Below are 26,902 nucleotides of genomic sequence, written 5' to 3'. Positions count from 1 at the left end.
TCTTAGTAAAAAATTTTCATTGTAAATAAATTTCTTAGTAAATAAATTTCTTAGTAAATAAATTACTTAGAAAATAAATTTCTGAGTAAATAATTTTCTTTGTAAATACATTTCTTAGTAAATAAATTTCTTAGCACATAAATTTCTTAGTAAATAAATTTCTTAGCAAATAAATTTCTTAGTAAAAAGATTTCTGAGTAAATAAATTTCTTACTAAGTAAATTTCTTACTAAATAAATTTCTTAGTAAATAAATTTTATTGGTAAATAAATTTCTTAGCAAATAAATTTTTAGTAAATAAATTTCTTAGCAAATAAATTACTGAGTAAATAAATTCCTCAGTAAATATATTTCTTAGTAAATAAATTTCTTAGTTAATAAATTTCTTAGCAAATAAATTTCTGAGTAAATAAATGTCTTCGTAAATAAATGTGTTAGCAAATAAATTTCTGAGTAAATAAATTTCTTAGAAAATAAATTCCTTAGCAAATAAATTTCTCAGTAAATAAATTCTTTAGTAAATAAATTTCTTTGTAAATAAATTTCTTAGCAAATAATTTTCTTAGCAAATAAATTTATTAGTAAATAAATTTATTAGTAAATAAATTTCTTAGTAAATAAATTTCTTACTTAATAAATTTCTTACTAAATAAATTCCTTAGTAAATAAATTTCAATGCAATGACACCATTGTCTCATTTACCTATCTCCTCATGAGGCTTATAAAAAGTCAATTGCAATACTTTTAATGTTAGAAATCCCAACTCTTCAAAATGGGTGTTCATACTTTTCTTTTTATATATGCATCATCACTTACCATGGCCCAGAGGCCAATCGATGATAAGGGTTATATAGTATAAAGTAATCAATTGGACAATATAGTAATCGTTAGTAATGGAAATTCGGTAAAATAGTTAACTTAAGTGGAACGGCTCATCAAGAATTTGATGAACTTGCGTGCAGTTCTAAGAAAGAAACTTTGTTCATGGAATCCCTGTTAACCTTTAAATTACTTGTGTCACATCGTCAACTTCTCTTTTCATTTTTGCTATGTTCTAAACTCTGTCATTTGTAACGCTCATGTCAGGCAGAGGCACCATCTTTTCGGGTTTAATTTCATGATATCAAGGCAACCTGGCGTTGCCCGAGATAAAATTAGTTTAGTATTTCTATTAAAACCGCTATCTCTTTTCTCTCCTTCTTTTTTTCTCCCTCCCTCGGTTTCTTTCACACACAGACAACTCGATTTTTAGATTCCTTGAAGAAAGGTTCAGCATTTTTTTTTTTTTACACAGTGATCACCACTTATCAAGGCCCGGAAGCCACTCAGGGATAAGGGTTATTGCAAGTACATTACGTTAGTGTTGAGATTTGATGAAGTGTTTACTTAAAGGGGCGGTTCATTAGGAATTTGTTAACGTTGGACTTGAAGACATCCAAGTTGTAGTCAGGTGGGAAGCAGGCAGACGGAACAAAGTTCCACAGGCGTGCAGTTCTAAGAAAGAAGCTCTGTTCATGAAATCCGCGTGTTGATTTAGGCACAGATATAGAGTGGGGGAATTTTTTCACAGTGGATTCAGCTAGACGGGTGTTTTTCTTGAAAGATTGGCGAGGGGTGACCAAAGATTGGAGTTCAGACGAGCACTGCCATGGAAATAACGATAAAACAAGGATAGGCTCGCAGCATCTCTTCTGTGGGAGAGAGGTTGCAGGGTAGAGAAAAGGGCATCCCCCACTAAGCCACGAAGTCTATTTTGTACTCTGTCAAGGCAGGATAGGCTGTTTTTAGTAGTTCCTGCCCAGATATGGCAACAGTATTCTATCCTTGGACGTACTTGGCTTTTATATAGATAGAGAATTGCATCAGTAGTGAGATATCTTCTGGAGCGGTAGAAGTATCCCACCATCTTTCCAGCGATCTTGGCAACAGACTTGATGTACGTGTCCCATTTCAGATCAGGAGTAAAGGTCAAACCCAGAAGCTTGTCAAAACACAGGGCCTCACCCAGACGAGAGCCATCCATCACAATTGATGCCAGATGGGGATCAGAGCGTTGATGATGTAAGGATAGAAGTTTGGTTTTGGATGCATTAAAGGTAACCAGCCACATCTTCCCCCACTGAACCGCGCGCTCGAGATCAGAGGAGAGAGAATCAGAGAGATCTTTGTCATTTACAGCATTTAATGTGTTGCTGTAGATTGTCGTGTCATCAGCATAGATGTCAACGAATGATTTAAGTATTTGTTTAGGGAGGTCATTGATGTAGATTGACCCCTGAGGGACTCCAGCATTTATATTGCAGGCCTCCCATTTTTGTCCATTCACCACTACTCTTATGAGCCTATCCGAGAGAAATGATTTAATGATTGAGAAAACATTTCCAGTTATACCGTAGCTGGAAATCTTGTGAAGTAGACCCTTATGCCATACCTTGTCGAAGGCCTTTGATATGTCAAGAGCAATTGCCCTAGAAAGGAAACCTTTGTCAAGAGATTCACTAATCCTGTGGGATATAACCGTCAGCACATCTGCGGTAGATCTTGCAGAGCGGAAACCATATTGTGCGTCACTAAGAAGGTTGTTTCTGTTGAGGTGGTTGACTATTTCTCTATTTAATATGGATTCCAGCAACTTACTCATGACACACAGGAGACTTATTGGTCTGTACTGAGAGGGGGATGACTTATCACCTGAATTCTTAAATACAGGGCAAACTGATGAGGTCTTCCAGGGAGTCGGAAAGCACTTCTCCTTAAGGCAGCGCTTAAATAGTTTCGTAAGTATGGGAGCAAGTTCTGGTTGAAGCTTTTTTTACAATATAATTGGGATGCCATCAGGGCCAGTTGCTTTACTGGAATCTAGGTTCTTGATTAGCTTGGCAACCTCATGCACGGATATTTGTATGTTACCTAGCTTGTTCTGTGTTATAGGAGGAAATATGGGGAGTTGATGGCCTTCGTCGCATAGGGTAGAATTAGCTGCAAAGTTCTTTGCAAATAGTTTGGCCTTGTCTGACGCTGACGAGATGACTTCTGGTCCATTGATAATGGTTGGGATAGAACGCACACTTCTGTTCAGGATCCTATTTGTTAATATAAGGTTAGCATAAGGGAATTAACTCCAAAAATAGAAATAATTTAGTTCCTTTTAGTTAATATATAATTTTGATTAGAAAAACGACGAAAAGATTTCCACGTCATAGCCCCCCCTCTCCAAATAGTTACCGATCGAAAGCCAGTCTGGATTGAATGTCTGGTATATATATTATTTCCGAAAGTTTGTTTTTTTTAAATAGATATTCTTGTAATTATGCCACACTGGATTGTTTAGGTTTCTATAAATGTTTCAGTGGATGTATTTGTACACACTATATTGATTTATTGTGTAATTGGTATCTCTCATGTGTGTCTGTGCATGGATATATATTTTTATCCGAATAGTAAAAGCTTTTACTTACGTCGTGGTAGTAGGATTCGTAGGATTCGTGCGATACAGCATTGTCAACACAAATCAGCCGAATTACTGCTAATAATGCCATGAGTATCAAAGCAAGTATGAACCCGACGAGACACATCAACATGTTGTAGCCATGTACATACTGTAAACAGAAAGTCAAAAGAAACATGTTATGATTGAGTCATTTTGATAATTTTTTTCAAATCTCAGTCTTACGTTTGGATTATTTGGATTAGTTTCCACGCATAAAAGAGAAAACGTAAGATTATATCACAATATGGTGCTTATAATTGGAAGTCGTAAGAGGGCGTAATAAAGGAACTACCAACAGTTTAGGTTCTCTCCTTCTCTCTCCTTCTATTGTTCTTTCTGTTTGTAGTCGTTCTACTCGAATATCTCTATTATTATATAAAAGGAACTTTGTGTGTGAGAGAGACAGGGAAAGAGGGCGAACGAAAGAGAGTTCTCTATACACTTGGAAACGGCCGGGAAATTTGTTATATCACACGAAGGTACTAGATATGTCTGAAAGTGTTCTCACATAGGTTTTAAGTATCGAAAATCTACAATAAAAAATCCGATTAAAGAAAGAATTCTGATTTTGACCAAAGTTAAGACATTTGAGAAGTTTTGTCACTGCACAAGTAAAAAATGTCAGTCTATTCCAAATGAATATTTTTAGAGCACAGTTAAATTATAATACATGACTTATTTACGTTTAACTTTAATTGAAGTAATTATGAAAAATATTTTCATAAAATTAACAGTTGGTTCTTTGATAAGACAGGGGCCCGTTCGAAATTAATGTTTCTATTTAGATCACAAATGAAACATGATACTTCACCTTTGCACTTTAAGATTTAAGTGACGCCATTTTTTACAAATAATATTATAAAATCGACAGTAGATTCTCTACAGTGCCATGGGTTTATTCGTAGAGTAAGTCACTGCGAAGAGGCATGTGAAGCTTCTTCACTGCGAGGGAGGATGTCCCTTACCAGAGCAGGCAATCAACCTGGTGTATTTAAAAAATGGTCGACTTCACTGATTTCGGTGACGATAAAAGTATGGTAGGGTGGAACAGTTGTTGATTATAATTCAATCCCTGACAACTCCGGGTCTTCCTGCTCGTATTATTATAATGTAATAATAACGAAATTGTTAATAAAATTGATAACTGTTTACGTAGTTCAACCATATTGCATGAAAATAAACATTACTCTATGTCTGATTGGTCCCCTAAGTTCTCGTTATGAATGTCCAACAGCCGTTCATTTATCGTTGGTTGATTTAAGAAACTAAAATAAAGGAGAGATGATTAATTTGCACAAATCCAGAGAGAGTAACAAAATAGTCTTTTAATTACAAAACATACAATATAGACAATGATTCTTATGCAACCCTATCTTTGCAATTACCTCATTTTGAAAAGATATGAGTATTATTTTAATGGAAAGTACATTTAAGAAAACCCTGAAAGTCAATGATGCTTAAGCCTATGTTAGATATTGACCGGACAACGCCAAGTAACCTTGTCGATTATTATTATTTAAAAAAATATAACAATGTGATTTTGGAAAATTTGTTTATACAGCCTTGAATGTTTAGTAAAGAAATGTAAGCAGAAATTAAATAAACAAAGTCGATTTAGAAATTTTCGGAGTAGTTGTGGAATTTGGTTGGAAGTAAATATATGAACATGAAAAGTCACCTGTTTGTGTCCTTGAACACGTGGTAGACGTAATAGTTAGCAGAGATAAAGCTAATGAGTTGACGAGAAATGTGTTAGTGAGAAGCCGTGTGGATAGCTCTGTTGAAAGAAGAAAGGGTAACGAGTGCAAATGTAGACAGAGACTCAACGTACCAAGGGAATCCATGAGACGAATAAACCCCATGTATAATATAGCTTGCTGTTATGGCGTTCTTTTAAAGTTTGGACAAATAAGAAGGTATGTAATTCTTTTGGTCTGAGACAAGCAAACATATTGTTATCCTTTGATTGTTAGAAGATCTGTCTGTAAAAGTTTATGTGCCACATTTGTTAAATACGTGTATTTGTGAAAAAGCGGTCGCACACACAATGAACATTTTACATACATACAACAATGGAACATTTTAACCAGTAGACAAAACGCTGTATATATCATAACGTTAAAGAAACACCTGTTAAATAGACGCTGTTTATATGCACTCAACCTGCTACACAACTAGAAGATCGCACTTAGTATTGATGCGAACATCACCGACGTGTATTTGCAAATCATTGAACGACGATAAAACAAAAACGAATTATATTTCTGAAGGTTTTAGATGAAATTAACACATTTTATATTATTTGAACTACTGTTTTCATCTTGGCTGTTATCCTCACAACGTTTTGGTCAATGTAACCTCCGACCTTCTTTCCCATAGTACTTTATTCATTACGTCACAGATCCTTGCAGTAACGTACGAAATAAAATTCAGTTTTAAGTAATATTTTTCTAGAGGTTGAAGGTTTACTCCGCACCGGGGTTGATACTAAGAATGTAATTAAGAATTACATAAGACTTCTACCATGTCATACAAGAGCATGCTACCCCTGTGGATTTAATAAAGGGTTCCGTTCGAAATTCCGTGCAGATTTGTGACAGAAAGATTATTGAGTTCGACAAAATACACCTGAGAGCGGATGGAGGATACATCGACCGACCATTGTGATAATAACTCTCAAAATGAGAATAGTAGACCGAATCATCCAAAAATTGAAAATTATCAATCCTCATCTTAAAATTTCAGAAACATTCTTATGCTTATTTCTAGCAAGATAAAGCACGTATTCATTAATTTCATTATATTCATAATTAATATTTGCTATGAGGACATAACGTGATAATGTATTAAATACAGGATAATTCCCATACTGCAAAAATGCCACCCAGGGAATCGTAAATAAAATTCAAAGAGTCCTTTCTTCAATCCAACCATATTTGGTACAAATGAACAGTGTTATGCCTGACTTGTCCACCAAGTTTCAACTATGAATCTACAACATCATCGTTCTCATCGAAGTTAAATTTGAGGCACACTTTGATGAGTGTTTCATCAGTAGGATGTGTAGTCCTATATTCGCTTCACATTTACTGGCCCATAACAAGCTCGGTTTTTTATCTGTTAGGCTATCTAAAATACGATGTCTATTAAAACAATCTCCAGACTATTCCTGAACTAAATGGGCTTCACGCCCACCGGACGTTAATCCGCAAACTATTCGTGAGGCTTTCATAGTCCAAATCAGAACATTGCTAAGAGCAGATTATGTCAGAGTTATCGACAACTTTGCACGTTGTATTACGATGTACTTATTGAAAGACGACAAAACAAAGACTGATGCATATTAATGACTGAACCTTGGTTGACAATTTAGGCATAAATTGAAGTATTTTTGTACCAGATACGGTTCGATTGCAGAAGGGGTGGTGAATTTTATGAATGATTCCATGTAGAAAAGAAAGTTGAGCTTGGTTTTACTTTCGGCAGCCTCGTAAATATCGTTTTCTTTACTTTGTCCTTTACTCTTCCCATTCCACGACGAAGAATTGCTGTTTTCCGTGTCGAAATCTATCTATGTAGCAATTATCGTTGGCTGAATTTGACGTTGAAGCAGTATTTCTGACAACGTCACGGTCCAGAAAACACGCGATCTTATAAAACTACTCAGAGATTCCCTTATTTATCAGCTCTTAATCCCCATCAATATCTAACACATAATTTAACATATTATCGTAACATACCTTAGATACGGCACTCACCTTATGCGGGTTGAACCGGCTTCCTCTAAAGGAGAAAGCTTCATGGGTGTATGAAATTCACAACATTAAGTTTTTGAAGCTTTTGCAAGGTGTCGACGTCTTCCTACATACAGCGCCTCGTATTCCCAAATGGTCACCCATCTGGTACTCACCAGGCTCAACGTTGTTAAACTTCGGTGAACGAGAACCAGTGTGTAAACGTAATTAAAACATATTATGTAATACTTACATCTTGTTTCAAGATTTCAATTTTATTCAAGCAAAAGAAAGCACTGACTGGTTGGTAAAAGTCGTTCTATAAAAAAAAAACAGAAGGAACTACATTAAAATTAAAGTTATATTAAGCCGCCGCTATTTTGAATATAAAATATAATGATCGTCTTGGCTTTGCACGACTATAGGATACAACAATTTATATATAATAAAAAGTTCGAAGAATAAGAATTTGTTCAATTTCTTCATATGATTTGGTGGGGGGGATGCAGAAAATAAAATATACTTTCTTTGTAGAAAGAAACGATATTCATAATACTTTAATGTTTTTGTGTATAATTGTGACGTTACCCAAAACGTTGTAACCTCAGTCGTAAAGTAGATAAAGAATAGGAAGAAGTTCAAATCGCTTCTTTTGTTTGTTATTGTTGTACTCTAATGTCTCTCGAATGTGTTCTCTCATTTTCTAGTCTTCTTTTTCTTTACCGCGACGTCATTTAGCTCACAACTCGGTATTTGCATATAGCCATCCGCGCTATGTTACACTCTAACTCGAAAGAATACTCGTCCCATCGCAGGTAAAAGTAATCCCTTGAGCAGAATAGTGTTGCACTACTTTTATTTCTCCTTCCATGGATTGAAATCAATATATAATGATACCAAAACGTATTTATAGAATTTATAGAATAATTGTTCTAATTTGGATCAAAAATCACTTATATGATTTTTATCATAGAATGTCTAAAATTTCAGAGTACTTAAGAATATTGTTTATCTAATTACTATGGATTAACTTCAATACAAATATTTAAATTTTCAAATGAGAAGTTATACTCTATACTCTGCTCTCTAAAACCATTTAACATACACTAGAGAAACTGAATTTGGAAAATATTTATTGATAAATATCTGATATCTATTTTTAAGAATTCGCAGAAATCAGAGATATCTGAATTTTCACAAGCACTTTCTAACGCCTTTAAAACTTTTTACATGAATTAAACAACTAGTTCACATTTTGACACCTTACGCATAGCAGCAGAGTTGTAAAATTTATAATGATCATTTTGTTAGTTTAGGAGTGAATCCTGTACATACAAACATACAAACATATGAACGTACCTTACTTTATATAGATAGAAAGTATAGTGTGAGAAAATATGCAACAGAAACTGAAGTGCACCAGATGTGAAAGGTGTCTGTCAAGACCTGAACTTGTAAATCATCTCAAATTCTTCTTCGGGTATCAGGTCTGTTATAGCAGACATCGATGATTATGGTTCCCCAGTCCGCTCTGCATTTGGTCTTTCAAATACATGTATTGTTTATTTTCCAGTGGCTCTGTGGAGATTATCAGTGCACTTTGTTTGTCGTCTTCCGCTGCCTTTTTCCAACGATTTTTCCTAACAACAAGCTTTCTCCCAAAGCGTTATTCTGCATTAAATTGCCGAAGGATGTGGCGTTGACAGTATTGAATAGTAATTTGCTGTACTCTGACTTACACGTGACTTCTTCGCTTGTCTTCTTTTCTACCCACAAGATTCCTAAAAATCTCCTTAGAGCTCATATCTCCGCTGCTTCCAAACAATTTTCAGCCGCCTTTGTTACTGTCCAACCATAAAGTGATAGGAAAATTAATATTCAAAACTTATTTATTAACTCAACGTAGAGAAGAAGTGTAATGGAATATTTAAATATATATGCATCTCATCTCTTCTATTGTTAGGGGCAGATAACTCTCATACCTATACATTTAAACTACTGTTAGAATATGGTGTCCAGGCCTCTGCTCCATATCTAATACATGATATCCAGCATTTAAAAAAAATATCCATGTAGATCAGAAAAACAACATCGGTATCATTGCTTCAAATTCAAACAAGAATGGTTTCCTAGGGCAAACAGAAAGAGAGATAGAAGAGAGGCTAGTAAACGAAACTAATATATTCTATGTGCTTGGATTTGAAACCAGCGGTATTATTTAGATATTCTATAATGAATGCATAAACAAATATTGCACTCTTGTGGGTTTTTTATTTCATTAATAATTGAGCACTCTATGGGGTTCTCTTCGACTAACCTTACACACACAGACACGCACAAATATATATAAATATATGCATACAGATATATATATATATATATATATATGCATATATATAATTGAGATTATATAATATATACATACACATATATACGTGCATAATGGATACCTTAAGATCCATTATCTTGACTTATTTTATCCTTTGCCGTTTGCACGTTATCTTCTAGTGTTTTTAATCTATTATTCTTTACATTTTGATTTTTGATTTTTACTTTAAACACTTTCTTCCCACTATAAATAACATTATTAATCAATATAATTATTATTAAAAATTATCATTATCAATTATCATAAATATCGCAGTCACCAACATGTTATCTCCCATTCCCTTCTAATTGTGATTATTATTATTATTATTATTATTATTATTATTATTATTATTATTATTATTATTATTATTATTATTATTATTATTATTATTATTATTAGAGTAGATGATTATATCTAAGCATGAAGATAAAAAGATTAATTATATACATTTTATGATTCTGCCATACAACTTTCAAAGCTTCGCGAAGTGAATAAAGAAAAAAGCTATAATGAGAGATGGGAGTAAGAGTGGGGGAGTGGACGTGGATGGGGACGTATGGGAAGAAGTATCACCACTAATAAATCATTTATGGTTTCCCCTTTTCAGTCTTCCTCTTTTTTTCTTTATTTCTTTCTTTTTCCTTTTCTTCCTTATCTCTTTACCTCTTCACTGATGTGTGTAAGGATGATAGTGGTGGGGTGGGGATATAAAAGAAAGCAACGAAAGTCGTACATTTTCTGACCACATAAAAATTCTAGTCAAATTAAAGTATTTTTATAACTGAGTAATCCTAATTAAATCTGAAACCCCTTTTAGCATAGATATGTCAAATACACATTCCCCTTCTGTTTGAACCTATACACACTAGTATGTTTAAGATTTAGGGCGGCCATCACACACTCATACGAATATCTTTCTGTCTAGTCTTCCATTACCTCTATCTCGCCATTTAATCCATCCCCCTTTTCCCATTCATTCTTATATCTAAAAACAGACTGAAATCAGCATCCCTGTTGGGTATTATTTACATACAACCAAATCTTATTTTTCGCAATATTTGACGGAATCTCCTGATATTAACTCCCTGTGACGAGGAAAAACCTAATATTTTCATTGCAAATTTTGTTTTCGTATAAGCTGTATCGCCTGAAGAGGTCTGTAGTTACTGGTAACTAGCTGATCGAAACATGCTCATGGCTTTGTAGCAACATATTACTGCTTAACTAAAAATACCTAAAGAGTATATATATATAAATATATATATATATATATAGAGAGAGAGAGAGAGAGAGAGAGTGAGAGAGAGAGAGTGAGTGAAAGTGATAGTATTAACAAATGAGGAACACTAAAAGGAATGGATCACTTACCAAAAGTTGCTGTTGGGAATCCGTTATGTCAAAATTAGTTCTGTAAATATGTTTTGACTGCCCGTTTGGAGTTGCTGTATAACCAACCGTGAAATCTGGATAATTAATTATTTTTTATTACACTCATCGCAAAACAAAAATATCAGTGAAAAAAGATGACTTATCATTCACTTTGTTTGCCTATTTTAGATGACGCAATTTATAAACTTACTGACGTGTACTTATGAACCTTCGAATTTATTTCCGAATGAACCATGATATAGAAACGTACAATGAAAATGAATGTGTCTGAAGTTTTAAGCACATAATGAATGCTCATGATTGGTACTTCTACAATAAATAACCCACATCTGCACAATAGTTTCAATGGCCGAGCTGTCACCGAACAGACAATTAAATCACAGAACTTTTTCACTTTTTCCCTGGTTAGATATTGAGCCGGTACAATGCCGATAAAGTTGGAGGTGTGCACACAGGCACATTCCAGATGGACTTTAATTTACATTCTTGTGTCCTATAAAAATGACCTGAATTGTAACTATCACAGAAAACAAAGAAAGGCATATATTCCAGGTCGAAAAGCTAGAATTTCATAAAGAAAATAAAGAAGAACAATTAAATATTTTAAATATTTACATTTCAGTAATGTCGGTTGATGCCTTTAAACATAAATAACCGGAGAAAAAGGAAGAGAGAAGGCCGACAGTCGTCCAGCGTAATAGACATTTTCCGCCGTCGCTTGCCACACACACACACACACACACACACACACACACACACACACACACACACACACAGAGAGAGACACACACACACATATGTAATGTACGTTTGTGACTATTATATCTGGCTTTTATCAAAAAATTTTACATTAATTCTTATTGTAGCTTCACAGCACGATATTTTCTCTCTTATTATTTTCTTATCGAATTAAGGAAATTGACGCATTTTTTTTCACACTGGCACAGTCCGCGTTTATTTGTCATTAGCATGTCCGCCCGGCGTTGCCCGGGTGTTTAGAAGTGTATGTTGAGCAAAAAAAAAAAAAAACAGTGGTCAATTTTTTAAATTTTGACCCCTATTATGACTTCTTAACATTTATTCTTTTTGGCTCAAATCAAGTTATTAAGTTAGATCCATGTCCAAGGAACCTATATCTAAAATTTCAAGTGCTTAGACCCAAAATTGGCGGAGGAGTTTGGTAGAGTTCTCAAAGGTCAAATTGACTCCCTTAACAGCAAAATTTCTGGCCGAAAACGGATTACAAAGATTTTCCCAAATCTCAGTACCCGGTATATCAAATTTCAAGTCTGTAGACTGAACATTAACAGAGTTATTGCGTAGGAAAATGTACACATACACACACACAGACACGTTCATTTTTATATATATAATAGATTACAATACATATTATATTAAAGCTTAAAATACAGAAAAAATTAAAAATAGAAAAAAGTTAAAATACGGAACTCTCCCTTCAAAAAATCCGCGCAAATTCATTGGCTGTTTCTAAGATTAAGCGAATATCGGATTCAGCTATTCCCGAACAATTGACATCAATTGCGATAAACTAAGCAACAAACCGTCACCCAATAACAGCGAGAAAAACAATTCTGTCCGAGCATTAATTTTTTTTTTTGTTAACTATTATTATATGAAAAGTCTTTTGCGAGTTATAATGTACTAGACTACCCTCTGTCCCTCTTTTTAGTAAATTAGATCTCTCGATCATCAAAGATTCAATGTAAAAAAAAAAATAATGCCACTTTTGGGCCGTACGTGAAACTAAAATATACCTTCTTTGTCTTTTGGCTAGGATTCAAGGGTAGTATTTGTTCTGTCTAAAGATGGTATAATGATATCATGAGGTTTCCATTCGCGCCGAGCGGCCTTACAATCGAAATATGTCACAGTTTCCTATAATAATATTGGAGATAAACCGTAATAACTAGATATATTCCTACACTACATTAACCAGAATACTTAGGTAAATACTTTTATAGTTTTAGCAAAGGGGCTACAATAATATCGCAGGATCTGCATTCACACCGAACGTCCAGGGAATGCCCAGCAGCAATATATTACATATTAAAGATGCGGCTGTGGAATTTCCACAAGTCCGGCTAGTTTTGTTTCTTACTGGAAAATTGAAAGATGTTGAAATGTACACAAAAAAGAAAAAATATGTTTTATTCTTTTTTTACTCATGTTCACTCCCAAAAAGCATATGTTTACAGAAGACTATGCAAAGGGATGGATGAGAATTTTGTTTATATTACATTTAAATTTTTCATGACAATACAGTAAGGGAAGCAAGTAACAGGAAAGGAATTCCAAAATAGCAGTCCGAGAGAAGAAACTGCTAAAGTAAAAGGCTTTCCGGCTTTTAGAGACCTTTGTAGTGAAGGGGTGGGATTTTGTTACTTAACAGATATATAGTGGATATGTACACTAGGGGAATAAAGTGCGATAACTTCATCAGAATGCATTCAATTAAAATACTTGTAAAACATGCATTGGAATAAAACATTAACTGCACATTTATTCCCGAACGACACCAGATATTTGATAGTTTACTATATATATATATTTATATATATATGAATAATCGCTAAAAAATCGAAAATTAAACATGATTTTCCTACGAATAGAACGCCAACGAAAGTCATTTAGCAGCAAAAACGCACATGAACTTACCGATGAGAAATATAAGAATAAAAAACCCATATTGGAATCCTTCAACCAAGTTATAGAAACTCAAAATCTAAAAAAAAAATTAATAAAACCTGAAGCAAAAAAATAAACCCTAAATAAATAAAATAAAATAAAACTAATATTGAAACAGATTAGTAAATGTGTCAACAAATTCACCGTTCTCACACAACTATGTTGTATCTAGAAATGTAAACAAAAAATAAAAAAGAAGGAAGGAAGGAAAAGGGACGGATAGAGAGTAGTAGTAGTAGTAGTAGTAGTAGTAGTAGTAGTAGTAGTAGTCTTGGCTTTACTACAATTGTTCTTATGTTTGTCAACGGGTTAAAGTTGTTTAGTTGTAAGAAAATAGCGACATATAGTTGTAATAAAGAATAGTTGCAAAACACCCCCACTCTTCCCATGTTAAATAATAATTTCGAAGTAATAACGTTAATATTTCAGTGCGCAGATCAAAATCTGCAAAAGAAGCGAGATGTGTTTATTTGTTTATGTTGTTGGGTTAATGTTTATGCGCGCATGTGCAACTGGATGTCGTAAACAGTAAAGTGGGTTACATCACTCGTTACAAGGTCATTTGAGTTTTAGAATTATATAGATTGAGAAATAGACATTTTATGGAGAAGTAAACGCTTTAACTATGTAAACATTAGCTAAAGTTAAAAGACTTTAGTTAATATTTGCATATGTAAAGCGTGCAGTTCTCAATACACACACACACATACACGCACACACTAGAGAAACAGACCTAGAAACAGATGATCAAGCCTTTATGTGATTTAGACTAAACATGCAACACAATATTAGCTACTATTATATTCTCTACCGCTCTCCCTCGACTCAGGATTGCACCATAATAAACAAAGTCTCTGGCAGCATAGACACGGCACTGTCCCTCGACACTAGCGCACAAATACATGTATTTGGTGACTTTAATGTCCACCACAAAAACTGGCTTGGATTCTCTACTTACACAGATGCAGCGGGCAGCACAACTCATAGATTCACTATATCTCATTCCCTATCACAAATTGTTACGTTTCCAACCCGTTTCCCTGACCAGGAAGAACAACACGCATCACTTCTAGATCTGTTTTTGACCACAGTTCCCGATGATTGCATAACGAAGGCCCACAGCCCACTCGGGAACGTTGATCCTGCGGTGATAATGGTTGAAATCGCCCTAAACTCTAGAGCCAAAATTGAAGAGCCAGTGCTCAAAACAACGAGATATTATAAAAAGGCTGACTGGGAAGCCATCAGGGAACTAATCAGAGATGCTCAATGGAGAAATATTTTTCTCTCCCTGTTGAACAGTGTGCAAACGAGACCACTGACTGGTTCAAAACTGCAATCGAAGCGCATGTTCCCATGCGGAAATTTTATAGTAAGCCCCACTCTCCCCAATGGTTTACGTCGATTTACGCAACTGCCATTGCTCAGAAGCAGCATGCATACCGTAGGTTTAACCGACATAAGTCCAGTTCAAACAGACTGAAGTATATAGAAGCTAGAAATAACGTTAAGAAAGAAATAGCGACAGCTAAGAAAGAATTTACGGAAACCACTAAAAAGCGCATCGAAGCACAGATATTAGGAACTCGAGACTTCTGGAAAATCTACAACAGTGTAGTAAATAATGGGCAATCAACAATCCCCCCACTAACCAACAATCACGAGGTTGTCTCCTCGGCAACTGACAAGGCTAACATGCTTGCCAGTCGGTTTGCCTCAAACTCCACACTGGACCCTTCCAACAACCCCCTACCTGACTTTCCTATGCGGACAGACGCCACGCTAGACGATCTGAAAATCACCCCTGCTCAGGTGCATGCCATCATAAAAAACCTTGACACTTCAAAAGCATGTGGACCTGATCTTATCCCAGCTGTGCTATTAAAAAAATGCTCAGTCGAAGTAGCTCCAGTTCTCTCCAAACTCTACAACAAATGCCTTAATGAAGCTTGCTTTCCGGGCTGTTGGAAAACTGCTTCTGTTGTACCAGTATTCAAGAATTCTGGCGAAAGGACTGACCCATCAAATTATCGCCCAGTAGCCTGCCAAAATATTTCAGACCTTAATTAACCATGATCTAGTCCATCACCTTACAGATGCAAAACTTCTGACTGACAAACAATATGGATTTAGACAAGCCCGTTCCACAGCAGACATCCTAACTGTAATCTCTGAACGTATATACCATTCACTGGACAAGCAGGGGAGGACAGAGCGGTAGCTCTAGATATATCTAAGGCTTTTGACAGGGTATGGCATGAGGGTCTCCTCAGGAAAATTAGATCATACGGTATCACTGGTAGAATACTTAACATAAATCCTTCTTAGATAAGAGAAAAATCCAGGTTGTCCTCGACGGTCGTACATCTAAACCATATGATATAAATGCGGGAGTGTCCCAGGGTTCTATCCTTGGACCTCTATTGTTCCTGATATTCATAAATTGCCTCCCCGACAAAATTGCCTCTGAGACTGGTATATATGCTGATGAAACTACATTCTATGGCAGACACGACAGGAAGACGAATGAACACATTTCTAAAGAAATGGTAGAAGCACTAGAGGAATACCTCCAATCTGTGGTGGAATGGGGACAAAAGTGGTTGGTCGCATTCAATGCCGCCAAGACTAAACTAGTTTCATTCAATAATTACAAGAAACCCTCTCTACCACCTATAGCAATGGCCAACGATTCTTTATCTGAGAGTACATCTTTCAAACTCCTTGACCTAACGTTCACAAGAAACATGAGTTAGAACAATTACATTGAAGGCATTGCTAGGGCCGCTGCAAGAAAGGTGGGCTCTCTCTTCCGTGCTAGACAACTACTAACACCCGAAAGTATCCTGTACCTCTATAAGGCCACCATTCGCCCATGTATGGAGTATTGCTGTCACATTTGGGCTGGTGCATCTGCTACTAGTCTCTCGCTCCTTGACAAGGTTCAAAAGAGAGTCGCAAACCTGATAGGCCCTGAACTGGTATCTAAGCTTCAGCCTCTATCCCAGCGACGAAATGTCGCATCCCTCTGCCTTTTCTACAATTATTTTAGTGGTGAATGCTCTGACGAACTGCAATCACTTGTGCCCCCACGACGTGAGCACCCTCGACAAACCCGACAGGCTGCTAATCCCACCCCACACTGTAGAGATCCCTAGATGTAAAAGATCTTTTTACTCCAATAGTTTCTTCCCAAGAACCGCTAGACTCTGGAATTCCATTCCATGTCCCTGCTTCCCCAACAGTACTGACGTGCAGAAGTTCAAGTGTAACGTGAACCGACATCTTGCTGCCCAAATCCCTACATAGTACCCCAGTAGTTGTTGCGCCTGATAGTAGCCCCCTACACCAAAGTGGAAATTTGCCTTGTTTGGGGTGAAAATGTAATAAACACACACACACACACACACACACACACACACACACATATATATATATATATATATATATATATATATATAAATTTTCTGTCGAGAATCCTTATTCCAATTTTGATCAAAATCTATAAACTGATTTTGATTCTAGAAATATCTACGATTAAAAATTAAGTTTAAAGTTTTAAAATTTTAGACATTTTCGGTATCATGATTAATATGTTAATCAAAACTTAGAATGAGGATTCTAGACGTGCGATATATTATTATATTTGGATTTTAACCTCTCTAAGGAAATGTAAAACCAATAAAAAAAGGTTCTGTTCGGGGAATTTATTTTACCCATCCGTGGGCGGTATTCCTCTAGTTAATTATTAATTGTATACAACAATACTGGGTAACATTTTTAATTATTAATTGTATACTACAATACTAGGTAACATTTTTAATTATTAATTGTATACCAAGATACTAGGTAACAGTTTTAATTATTAATTGTACACAACTATACTAGGTAACATTTTTAATTAATACCACAACAATAGATTATACATTTTAATTATTAATTGTATACCAAGATACTAGGTAACAGTTTTAATTATTAATTGTACACCACAATACTAGGTAACATTTTTTAATTAATACCACAACAATAGATTATACATTTTAATTATTAATTGTATACCATAATACTAGGTAACATAATATTCTTCGCACTTTCACTTACGCTGCTGCTTCTATTGAATGCTACAATAGATTATTTATTTTGACTGTTATATTTTTTGAGAATACGCGATCTTTGATTATTCAGGAAGAACGGATCACCGACAGCATCTTGCATTCCCACTTAAAACGTTTACAAGTTCAAAGATTTTTAGTTTTTTGTTTCCATAAACTGTTATAAGCTGGTGAGGACCAGAAAGAAAGACACAGCTCGGTATTTAGTGCAAACAAAATCTATTGGGGAAAAAAGCAAATACAACAAATAAAAAGAATGGTTTTACGTCAGTTGTTGTGCATATTACTAAAAGGGATTTTCACCGGTTTTTATAGTAAAAGAAATAGTTATTGTTATTCGTAAGGTGGGCGCCACAATATACACAACATAGAAATAAATAACATTCTACGAGTCAAGATTATAAATAAACGAATCCTTACTTTTCATTCTTGAGTAATTCCACGCAAGTTGCCGATTCCAATTCATGGGAAAACCTTGCATGCTTTTCACATCAAGACCAGAATGCACCTCACTTACAATAGTGATATCCATAGAATTCACATTTGACACATTGTTAAGTAGCATAGCTGAAATTTCAACATATAATTCTGGCATGTCTTTATATTCATCTTTGATCTACAAAAAATAAAAGTTCATTAGACGCACAAAAAATAAATTGTAGAAACATAGATACGTTCGAGTTTCCTGATTTAACTTTTTTTTTATTTCAAGTCAGAAAATGTGAGCAAGTAACCATAATTATAATTCGACATACTTCTCTCTCTCTCTCTCTCTCTCTCTCTCTCTCTCTCTCTCTCTCTCTCTCTCTCTCTCTCTGTATATATATATATATATATGCCCCTTTAGGAACTAGCTTCCTATCGGTGAGCACTGTACCCTGAAAGGAAAACGTCGGTCGCTTAGCCCATGTGCGTAGATCGTGATATTAAAATTACTTAATCATTCTAGATGCACTTGAATGATATTTACGCTTTTTTTACATGGAGGTCACCACTTTACCCAGAAGTCACTCGGGGATAAGGGTTATTGTGTGTACAGTAATCAATGGGATAGTATCGTAAAAATAGTTACTATTGGAGATTTGATAAAGTGTCATTACTTAAGGGGGCGGTTCATCAGGAATTTGTTTGTGTTGGACTTGAAGACATCCAAGTTGAAGTCGGGAGGGAAACAGGCAAGCGGCAAAGAGTTCCACAGGCGTGCAGTTCTAAGAAAGAAGATTTGTTCATGGAATCTACGTTTTGATTTAGGCCCGGATAAAGAGTGGGAAAAATTATTGACAGTGGTTTCAGCTAGTTGGATATTTTTCGTGAAAGATTGGCGAGAGGGGACGAGAGATTGGAGCTCAGACGAGCACTTGCCATGGAAAAAACGATAAAACAGAGAAAGGCTCGCAACGTCTTTTCTGTGGGAGAGAGGTTGCACGGAAGAGAAAAGGGCATCCCCCACTTAACCACGAAGTCTATTTTGTACTCTGTTAAGGCAGGAGAGGCTGTTTTTAGCAGCTCCTGCCCAGATATGGCAGCAGTACTCCATCCTTGGACGTACTTGGCTTTTATATATAGAGAGAATTGCATCAGCAGTGAGATATATTCTGGAGCGGTAGAAGGATCCCACCATTTTCCCAGCGACCTTGGCCACAGACTTGATGTTAGTGTTTCATTTCAGATCAGGAGTAAAGGTCAAACCCAGAAGCTTATCAAAACATGGGGCCTCCCCTAGACGAGACCCATTCATTTCAATTGATGCCAGATGGGGACCAGAGCGTTTATGATGTAATGATAGGAGCTTGGTCTAAGATACATTAAAAGTAACCAGCCACTTCTTCCCCACTGTACCACGCGCTACAGGATTTGAAGAGAGAGAATCAGAGAGAACATTGTCATTTACGGCCTTTGATGTGTTGCCATAGATAGTCGTGTCATCAGAATAGATGTCAACGAATGATTTTAGAATGTGTTTTGGGAGATCATTTATGTAGATCAAGAAGAGAGTTGAGCCCAGGATGGACCCCTGAGGGACTCCAGCATTAATACTGTGGGCACGTCTGCTGTAGATCTAGCAGAACGGAAACCATATTGCTGTCACTAAGAAGGTTATTTCTGCTGAGGTGGTTGACTACTTCTCTATTTAATATGGATTCCAGAAACTTACAGGATGAGCAGACAGGGGACTTATTGGTTTGTATTAAGAGGGAGATGAATTATCACCTGAATTTTTAAATACAGGGTATATTGATGAGGTTTTTCAGGGTGTTGGAAAGCACTTCTCCTTAAGGCAACGCTTAAACAGTTTGGTAAGTATGGGGACAAGTTCTGGTTGTCGCTTTTTTAACACTATAATTGGAATACCGTCAGGGCCAGTTTCTTTACTGGAATCAAGGTTCTTGATTAGCTTGGTGATCTCACGCACAGATATTTGTATGTTACATAGCGTGTTGTGTGTCATAGGAGGAAATATGGAGAGTTGATCGCCTTCGTCGCATAGGGTAGAATTTGCGGCAAAGTTCTTGGCAAATAGTTTGGCCTTGTCGGATGCTGACGAGATGACTTCTGGTCCGTTGATAATGGTTGAGATAGAACGCACGCTTCTGTTCAGGATCTTATTTTCTATTTACCAGAACTGGTGGGAACTGCTTTGGATTTAACGGGTTGAGCATATAGCTCTCTTGCATTTTTATTACTCTTTTACAGTGGTTGCTGGCGGTCCTGAAAGCGGCTTTAGTCTCAGTGCATCTATTACGTTAGTAGCTATGGAAAAAGTGATTTCTGTGCGCGATAGCAGCAGCACATTCCGGGGATAACCATGGCTGGCTGTTAGGTTTTTGTTGGAATTTTTTGAATGGTATGAATTGGTCTATGCCTACAATTAACCATTCTGTCAGGTCTGATACTATAGAGGACACATCCTTTTTAAACATGGAATGGAGAGGTAGATCAGATATGAATGTACGGAAGCTATCCTAGTCAGCCATCTTTAATAGTATCGGTATACAGTAGAGAGGTACGTCTGTAGACTTATATTTCATTTTTATCTTAACTGATACAACGGAGTGGTCGGAGGATCCCAGAGGAGATAGAACGGCACATGAGCATAGCTCAGGGGAAGTGGATAGAAAAAGGTATAGAAGGCTTGCGTACTGACCGGTAGTATCGGGCACACGGGTGGGCTCGCGAACAATCTGAATGAGGTCATAGGCAATGGCAAAATCATGACAGAACCTCCCCTCATCATCAGCCTTATTTGAGTCGATCAGCCATTCCACATTATGGACATTGAAGTCACTGCAAATGTGAATGTTAGCCGCAGAATGAGCAGACAGGATGTGGTCAATTTTTTCCGATATACTATTAAAGATAGTAACTTCCGCTGTTGTGGGGGCGATAGAGAATCCTCGCTGCGGTTCACGCTGTGTGAATGAGTTATCTTCCTTGCTAATAGATTCAGAGAAGGCGTCGTAACCGGTTTTGGATCCATCGACCGGTTATAATCGTGAATTCCCTAAAGGATGAAACACTGGTCTATGTTGGTATTAAAAATAATTATAGTAATAATTATATAAAATCTATCTAGGAAATAGACAGTAGGTTTCTATAAGGTCTGACGAGGCTGCTGGATCGTAAATATGATCCGGCAACCGAAACATATGTAACTGAACAGATAAAACGGTAATAAAAAATAAAACACACACATATATATATATATATATATATATATATATATATATATATATATATATATATATGTGTGTGTGTGTGTGTGTGTGTGTGTGTGTGTGTGTGTGTGTGTGTATGTGTGTGTGTGTAAGCAAACAGTTAATAAAATATGTTAAAAAAACACTTTGAAATGAGTTAAAAACATATTTAATCTGAAAGGGAAACGCTAGATAAATGGATAGTCCTTAATCCGCGGAGTTTCGAAGTATTTGTTGAAACAACAAGTCAAAGATCTTACTTGAAAATAAAAAAAGTGAAGCAGGGGGAATATGGTGAAGAAAAAGGTGATTACACATGAATGGGTAGTCTGGTGGAAGATTCTGCAAGTAAATACACTAATATATAAAAGTAAAGAAAATGGAAACCGGTGAGAATTAAATCTGTGGCGTTTGGTGATCTTACGATTAAAATTGATAAAAAGTGTGAATATAATACAAATGGGGGTTACATCACAGAGCTCAAAGCTTGATGTGATAGAAAATAGTAGAGTCTATTTAGGAGCACATGGCGCATACGTGTGAAAAATGATATGGGTTAACAATATATAATTAGTTATTGATTGTGATTACCCTCTATCCGTCTTTTTTCTACTGGTCAGTGATTTGGAACAAAGATCGAGATAGATAAATCCCTACTGCCTTCCATCAGTCTAATCCAGAGAAAGTTTTTTTGGCCGTATGTATAAAATTATGTCGCTATTATGTTTCTGAAGTTTTGAGATGAGGATTGCTTATTTGTATTATACGAACCATTGTTATTTTCACAATGTTTCTCTCGTTCCATCAATCATGACTGTGTAGATGTCCTAAGTAATTCGCTATTGTATTTGTTGTGCCGCCAGCGCTGGGAATTGAACCTTCAACTTCCAAAGAGTGTAACTTTATTATTAAATTTTATCAAGGACTTGCTATTTGTGGTTAGTAATACAATGTTTGAACTTAATTTTTTTTCCGAAATGATTACGACAGCATTGCTTCTGTGTGTAAATCAAAAGGTCGAAACAGTGAGATATAGAAGACAAGGGTAGTAGGAATACAAGTTTGAAAATATTAAAGATTGCAGGCTTGCCTGAACTGATTGCGTGAGAGAAACCTGGGGAAATGTAGGTGACGTCACAGTTAAGGCGGAAGTGATGATGATATCCATTTGGATTCTTGAAAGATGACTCGTATCAGTCAGTTTCCCTTGGTTTACAGCACCGGAAGACACCCAAAAATTGCGCTGGAAAAAAAAAAGAATAGAATAATCTCTCTCTCTCTCTCTCTCTCTCTCTCTATATATATATATATATATATATATATATATATATATATATATATATACATATATATATATATATATATATATATATATATATATATATATATATATAAGAACGGAGAGAGAATATGTGTGTGTGTGTGTGTGCGTTTTGTGGACCGGAAAGACTCTCGAATAAACAGACAACTCAGTGTTTAGTTTAAACAGAAAAGTAAATGCAAGAAATAAAGAGTGTGGTTATACGTCAGTCCGACTGCAAAATACGTAAAACTGGTGCATAACATATTCCCCGGTTCTTATTATAAGTGGATACGTTTAGTGTTATCCATAAGGTAAGCATCACAAATACAAGGTGACCCAAAAGAACGGGCCCCAACTCTAATTAGGCCCCGTTTCTTAGTGTTTTGTCCGAATGAAATGAAAATTTAGTCATAACTAGTTTATTATATTCAAAACATCACATCAAAACACTAGGGTCTTTGGCCTTTTTTTCTCCGTTGACTGTAAAATGCTCAGAAAAGCAATTGAATGCCCTCTGTTTTTGGGGGGTCACCTTGTATATATATATATATATATATATATATATATATATATATATATCCTGTATAGATCTAACACACAGCACTATAAATACAGACACATTTATATATATATATAAAGAGAGAGAGAGAGAGAGAGAGAGAGAGAGAGAGGGGTCCACTTAAAAGTAGCCCGATCTCTAATCTTTCTCTTAACAACCATCTGACAACAGAAGACAACATGCAATTCTTTTTCCAACAAAATGATGCTACATGCCACACGTCTCATGAATGACACGAGTTCATGACATGTTTACGGATGAGAGAACAATAAGCGAAGGGTTATGACCACCACGTTCCCCGGACTTGTAGTCATGTGATTTTTATCTTGGGAGGGGGGGGGCTTTAAAACAAAGTATTTATGCAAATAATCCTCACAACCTAGACCAACTAAAGTAAAACATTACCAACGCTATCAGGAGAGTCACCAGAGAAGATCTCCAGACAGTATCTGCAAACGTTGTTAAATTTTCTCAGAAATGCAACGGAGAGCCCTTCCAGCATCTTTTATAACACTACATCTAATTTAAACAATGCTATAGTTAATTTAAACAATAAAAGAATGCTCATCCTCTCCACTACATTATCTAGGCTACTTTTAAGTGGACCACCCTATCTATACCGTATATGTCAGCGTATAAGACGACCCTTAAAATTAAAAAATAATTATTAAAAACCAATATTTCATAAGATACTGGGTGTTGCAATCTCTATCCTAGGCTAAAAAAACATGGTTTTGTGATGTAACATCGTCTTATACAATGGATATAGGATAAATTTATTAAAATTTCTCTAATTTTGTAGCTCGTCTTAAATATACCGTACATATATGGAAGAGTCGAAAGGATCAGAATAAAATCGATTCTTTAAGAGGAGACTTATCAGCATAACGCAAACCTCAACAACTTGTTTTGGAGCTTATATAGAATACCAATAAAATAAGAAAATGACGATATAAAAATATATACTCATGTATACAGATTTATTCATTTATTCAATAAGAATGATAGATGAATTAAAGGCTATACACCGTCTATATAACAGAGATAACTTTAGTTCTCCCATCCCCAAACAGTCTCTCACTGCACAATTATTTAGCTCCTATTGTAACTATCGCTAGACATCGCATCCCTATTATGTTACTTAGGATCTTGTTTCCTTTTCTGATGAGAAGCATTAGGTTTCGAAATACCATGGTCTAAAGAGTTCCTACATATCCTTAACCCCTAATTGACATATCATCCTTATTGATTGAATAAATAAATCTGTAGACATCAGTATATATTTTAGATTATCATTTTTTATTTTATTGATACTCTCTGTCTCCGTCTCTCTCTCTCTCTCTCTCTCTATATATATATATATATATATATATATATATATATATATATATATATATATATATGATGGAAGGATGGGGGCAAGTTCTGGTCGAAGTCTTTTGAGTACTATAACTGGAATACCGTCAGGGCCGTTGATTAGCTTGGCAACATCACGTACAAATATTTGTATATCACATAGCATGTTTCCTGATACTGGAGGAAATATTAGAGGTTGGTAATTAAAAACATTCAATAGAAATTCCAGTCAAATATTTAGTTATTGACGTTAATAATTAAAACAACCGTTGTATACTTGCGACTTACATCTATAGTGATGGCGTTGCTTAGATTTGTCATTGCTGACTCCTGCATCTGGAAAACCCGTGTCATCTGGCCGCCGGCTTCATTCGGTAAACTCGTCCAAATTGCGAAGATAGTTACAAAATAGTAGAAACGTCGACCGTGCAAAGAAATCCAACCAGGATTTGGATTCATCGCGTCAGAACCAACGATTATTTCGGGTATTTCTCTTTGACTCACAATTCCAGGGGCAGACAAATACAATACCTGATATGAAAAAAAAAACAGAAAAATATTATTTATTATGCCTAAAACTAAAAAAAAACGTCAATATCATTATAGAAAAATAGATTTTTAAAAAGTAATTAAGTTACAATTCAAAATCTCTTTAATATTAGTTAATGAACAATGCACTTTTTAAATCTAAATTTTTAGGCTTTCCAAGAATGAAATTGAACTTTATTTCTGAGCACGCCAATCAATAAGATGACCCCACAAATGATTGCAGATTAGATGAGATGTGTCAAGGAGGCGGACGGCTATACTTGGCCGTCATAATAGTATTAAAATTTAAACGGATTTTCTCTCTCTTTCTAGATGTATCTATGTATTCTTTATATATCTTTAGAAGTGAAAATGTGTGTGAGGATACTTCACAAACTATATACTCAACAAATTTTGTATCTACAGACTTGAATTTTGATATATAGAGTATTCAGACATGTAGAAACTTTTTAATCGGTTTTAATCCGAAAAAAATTGTATGGGATTGGAGTTCTGCAGACGAAAGGATATTATGAAACGGTACATAAGGTGAGTTGTGGCTGAGCGAATCAAGTTTTTATTTCCATGAAGATTGTGGTGGTTCAGATGCATATTAATTGAGTTATGATTTAATATGCAAATAATGAGTTAGAATGGTAGAATTAAGGGCGGTTTTAGAACATGTAGATAAAAATAAATGTTAAAATAATATTAAATAGTGTTTTCTAAGAGTCAAAATTTGACATGTAATTGGCGGGATATTAAAAAAGAACTATTTAAAATAAAAAACAGTCGATTAAGCTGATTGAAAGATTCCTAATGTATATAATGGATTATATATAAGAGTATATGGTACGTATGTTGAGTAAATGATATGTAGTTCGTATTATTTTGTATTGTCTAATGTTAAAATTACCTATGTTATTTCAAATTTGCTCTATTCAAATTTTCTCTTGTGTTTGTATTGTGAGACCAATTCGTTTTTAGTATTTATTGTAGGTTTAGGGAAAGTGATTGTTTTAACTGCTTCGGAGATGCAAAGATTACAAAATTTAGACCTTGGTGTCTATGATTTTGCTTTTTTTAGTATACTCATTTAATTACCGTAGTTAAAGAGGTTTCTTTTTATTCTGTGTATTTTCGTTTTTGGAGGAATGTAAGTGGTTTTCGATTCTTAGTTTTATTTAATTAGAAGTCGCGCCTATATGTGTGAGTTATTATACTCGATTTTAATTTTGTTCCATTGTTTAAGTGTCTATTTATGTTATTATCGGGATTAGTATTTAAAATAGGGTGGTTTTAATTAAATAATTTTCAGAAGAGTTAAATTATATTGGTCAGTTTGTTGCGAATTAATTGTGGGAAAACCATTCTAGGAATTAATTTGTGGGTCGTTAATTAGGGTAGCCGTGTGGTTTACTAAATTTGAAATATTTTGGTCGGAGTCATTGGTTATTATCTTATTTAGATAGGTTTCATGCATGGGCAATTGTGTCACCGTGCAAGAGTATACAACGTCCTTATGTATGTAATCATTATTTAGAAGGACAGTTCTCTTTATTTTGGCAGTTACACTTATTTATACAGGTCGCATTTCGGGGAGGGGTCTGAGCTTTTTTATTTTCATGCTATTAGAAGATATGACTACGTTAAATTCGG

General features: G+C 35.2%; 1 protein-coding gene across 2 annotated transcripts in view; it reads right to left on the bottom strand.

Moving 5' to 3' along the window:
- LOC145283508 (uncharacterized) overlaps positions 1 to 26,902 on the bottom strand; it is a 204,787-nt gene that overhangs the window by 124,787 nt on the left and 53,098 nt on the right. For both annotated transcript variants that reach the window (XM_080132342.1, XM_080132343.1), the window contains exons 2-7: positions 25,004 to 25,246; positions 22,588 to 22,740; positions 18,223 to 18,418; positions 10,964 to 11,058; positions 7,478 to 7,543; positions 3,459 to 3,599 (exon numbers count right to left, since the gene is read on the bottom strand). In XM_080132342.1, coding sequence (XP_079988468.1) covers positions 3,459 to 3,599; positions 7,478 to 7,543; positions 10,964 to 11,058; positions 18,223 to 18,418; positions 22,588 to 22,740; positions 25,004 to 25,174 — 822 coding nt within the window. In that variant the 5' untranslated portion in view covers positions 25,175 to 25,246. The remainder of the gene's footprint in view (positions 1 to 3,458; positions 3,600 to 7,477; positions 7,544 to 10,963; positions 11,059 to 18,222; positions 18,419 to 22,587; positions 22,741 to 25,003; positions 25,247 to 26,902) is intronic.

The sequence above is a fragment of the Euprymna scolopes genome, chromosome 8 (assembly GCF_053919585.1).
Source record: "Euprymna scolopes isolate OS-2025 chromosome 8, ASM5391958v1, whole genome shotgun sequence".
NCBI classification, from domain to species: Eukaryota; Metazoa; Mollusca; class Cephalopoda; order Sepiida; family Sepiolidae; genus Euprymna; species Euprymna scolopes.
Note: the sequence above shows the minus strand (reverse complement) of the source record. Positions and strands in the feature narration are given on the sequence as shown.